Source organism: Limulus polyphemus, unplaced genomic scaffold, assembly GCF_000517525.1.
Source record: "Limulus polyphemus unplaced genomic scaffold, Limulus_polyphemus-2.1.2 Scaffold1193, whole genome shotgun sequence".
Classification (NCBI taxonomy): Eukaryota; Metazoa; Arthropoda; class Merostomata; order Xiphosura; family Limulidae; genus Limulus; species Limulus polyphemus.
The window spans coordinates 92,986-96,503 of record NW_013666803.1 but is presented as its reverse complement, the minus strand read 5'-3'; the positions used below and the strand labels follow the sequence as shown (position 1 = coordinate 96,503).

The following is a 3,518-nucleotide window of genomic DNA, read 5'->3' as shown; positions in this document are numbered from 1 at the left end:
GAGTTTGATTAGGTTTCCAACGCTCCAGGTATGCCAGTTTTTCTTCCCCGGCCAAAGGTCGGATACTTTTCTCACAGGCCTCGTACATTACCCTTTCGTTTTGAAAACTAATTAAACGTCATACAGCCTACATTAGAAAAATCGGATTGCACAAACGATAATAACAGTAAAATCACTATTTCACTTGAAACTCCATAAATGACGTGTTTAATGAAATAAGACTTATTGACAAAATAGTTTTGTTGTATAAATGATACGATTGGAAATTTAGAGTGCACAGGAGATAATATGGTAAATTTCGCCCCCGGGAATTAGAGTTTCAACCCAAATAGGCGATATAAACATAAAAAAGTTCAAAACAGAAGGTGTGGCAAGTTGAAAACAAAACACAACAAAACAAAAAAATCGAACGAAATATTAATTCAGTGAAAATAGAAAATTACGTCAATCTTGTTTTTCTCAATAATGAATACAGCATTGTAAGTAAAACTTTTCTTTAACCATTTTTTACATACAAACATTTACAGGGTGTTAGAAATGTCTGTACCCATAGGCGATTCGCAGCTTAAGTTCCGAGCTTGGTTAGCTGACACTTCCCAGGACATTGGATTGGCAGAGGTGGTCCCCAGAAATGAGCCCCCGCAAGATCTTTGGACTTGACTCCCATCGATTTCCTTTTCTGGGGACTGCTCAAGGCACGTGTGTACAAAGAGAAGATCAAGGACACCGAAAATCTGAAACAATGAATTCGCGAAGACTGTCGGACCATTGACAATGACAGGAATATGCTTCAAAGAGAATAGAAATACCGCCTCCAAACATGTTTCGAATTACGAGGACAGCATGTGGAACATGGAAATGCCTATGGTTTAAGATGTTTCGGACACCCTGTACTTCTGTGCACACTAAGTCTTTTTTAATAATGCAAATGAAATTATAAGCGTACAAGTATTCGAATTTATTGGACATTTGTGTGAAAAACGAATAATGTAAGGTGGATATTATTTCATGAATATAGATATGGTTTTGGACCAACACTTTACCAAAATCATACTAATAGTCTTTCTTTGTTTTGTAAAATCTATTATTATTATTATTATCATCTAGAAACAGATCAGTGTCAGACATTATATCTTTGCTCATATTTTTATTTGAAGCAGTAACAATATCATTCATAAGAACATATGTAAATTATATCTTTTTTTATATTATTTATCAAAATGATTTGTTTTATTTTTCATAATATATCTAAAGTTAAGAACAGAAATGTATACAAACCTACAAACTTCTTTCCATTAACAGCAGTTAATGGTATTCGTTGTCCGTCTTCTCTCCGCCAGGTGACAGTAGGTAATGGATATCCATCAGCTTTGCATGTCAAAACGACGTCAGCTCCCTCTCGTATTGTCATATCCGAACTACTTTCAGTCTCATTGATATGTGGTGGAACTTAATTAAAACAAAAGATGTAGCATTATACATATATATATATAAAGAAAGGTATCCAGTTGACTCCAGTGTGAAATTGTGATAAAATTGAAATAATTATTGATCATATTATTATTATTTTAGATAGACTTTCCACATGGATATTGCAATTATACACTAAAATAACCAATGAAAAATGCTTCTCAGTGCAATTAAGTGTATGATGTTTACTAACATAGTCCTCGGACATAGTCCCCCGGTAAGTCTTCGGATTTACAACGCTAAAATCAGGGGTTCGATTCCCCTCGGTAGACACATGCAGATAGCCTGATGTGGCTTTGTTATAAGAAAACACCCACATAAACGCAGGTGTTATGCGTTGAAACTATGAATTATAAAGGGAAAACATTTTCTGTCTCCGCGCCCACAAAATTCTTTCTCAATCGAAAAGCTTAACAACATGTTTGCCATTACATGAGTGAACAAATCATGACAGATCTATTGCAAACGTTTTCCCCCACACGCACAAGGAAAGTGGCGTTGAATCATATTAAACTCAACAAGAGACTCAAATCAAAATATATGATCATTGAATGTTGATATAAAAAGAGTTTACCCTAAACAAAAATTGTTGTAATAGAAGATTAACTTAATACATACAGCCACTTTTTTGAAAAGATGAATGAGAAATTAATTAATTTTATGTCTCCAATGCGTCAACTATATTTTTGATCACAATTTAATTAAAGTATTAATGCCAAGATAAGCTCCCGCTTACACATAATAATTCATTAACCCAAACTTTACTACAAATGAAAAGCTAACATTGTAAGACGTGTTGCATCTGTAACAATTGCAAAATTATAAACATTTCAACTTGTAGCACAATGCGAACGAAGCCATTAAAAGATAGGACCTAAAACATTATAATTCAGATATAATACTTTTATCTCAATGAACTACACAGATGTCTTGGAGTTATATTGAGAAAATTCATGATATTGTTGTGAAATGGTATGGTTATTTAGATGTTTATATTTTTGTTTGGCCAAGGGTAGGTTTGCGTAGTGTGATATGCGTGGCTTATTATAAGAACCTTCTAGAAATATTAGGAAAACAATTTTAGAGTTAAAGTAGATTTTTTTAATAATTGATTTGCGAATCTGTTACAGTTGTACGCTGAGTATTTATAAAGCTAAAACTGGGTATTAATACATGCGGTGAGCAATGCACTGATAGCTTATTTCGCATATTTATACTTAACAAGAAACAAAATCTGTTACAGTGAATAATTGTTTATTGGATCTATTATCAAGTTATATTGAATGTGAAGTTGCCAAACATTTTATTATCACCAAGTGGACTGAAATTGGTATTCTGCGCTTTACCAAATTATTCGAACGAACCTGGCCAACAACAGAAACCGTTACAACAACATTTCTATATTGTCTTTTCGTATCTGTAAGAAACAGTTCTAGCATGATATTTTTCAGCGGTTGGCGATGTCATCGTGAGTGATAACTGTTTAGGTGCACAAATACGTTCATATTATAATAACTTTATAAAGATGTTGTTGTCTACAAGGAATAATTAAACTTAGTAATTTTGTTGCAACACTTAAATTCTTCATATAGATTTACTTATCAAGTATTAACACTCCTCTGTGAAAAAAAAAGTTACAAAACAATTACACGTTAAACGGCGATACACTAACTTAAATATTTTTTATCAAGTTATTATATATTCGATTACTATTTGACTTTCTTCAAAAAATCCAAAATTTAAATCTCTTAATGATATGACAGTTTTTCAGCCCTCCAGTGGCTCAGCGGCATGATTAAGTGCTTACTCGCTAAAGTTCGGGTTTGAATATCCACGGTAGGCAATGCGCAGATAACCCATTGTGTAGTTTTGCGCTTAAAAACAAAACAAACAGTTTTTCAACTCTCTCATGGGCGGGTTCGAATCCGCATCACACCAAACATGCTCGCCCTTTCGGCCGCGGGGGCGTTATAATGTGACGGTCAATTCCACTATTCGTTGGTAAAAGAGTAGCCCAAGAGTTGACGGTGGGTGGTGATGACTAGCTG

General features: G+C 33.9%; 1 protein-coding gene across 1 annotated transcript in view; it reads right to left on the bottom strand.

Moving 5' to 3' along the window:
• LOC106462535 (lachesin-like) overlaps window positions 1–3,518 on the bottom strand; it is a 44,873-nt gene that overhangs the window by 11,713 nt on the left and 29,642 nt on the right. The window contains exon 4 of the mRNA XM_013922470.2: window positions 1,279–1,449. Coding sequence (XP_013777924.2) covers window positions 1,279–1,449 — 171 coding nt within the window. The remainder of the gene's footprint in view (window positions 1–1,278; window positions 1,450–3,518) is intronic.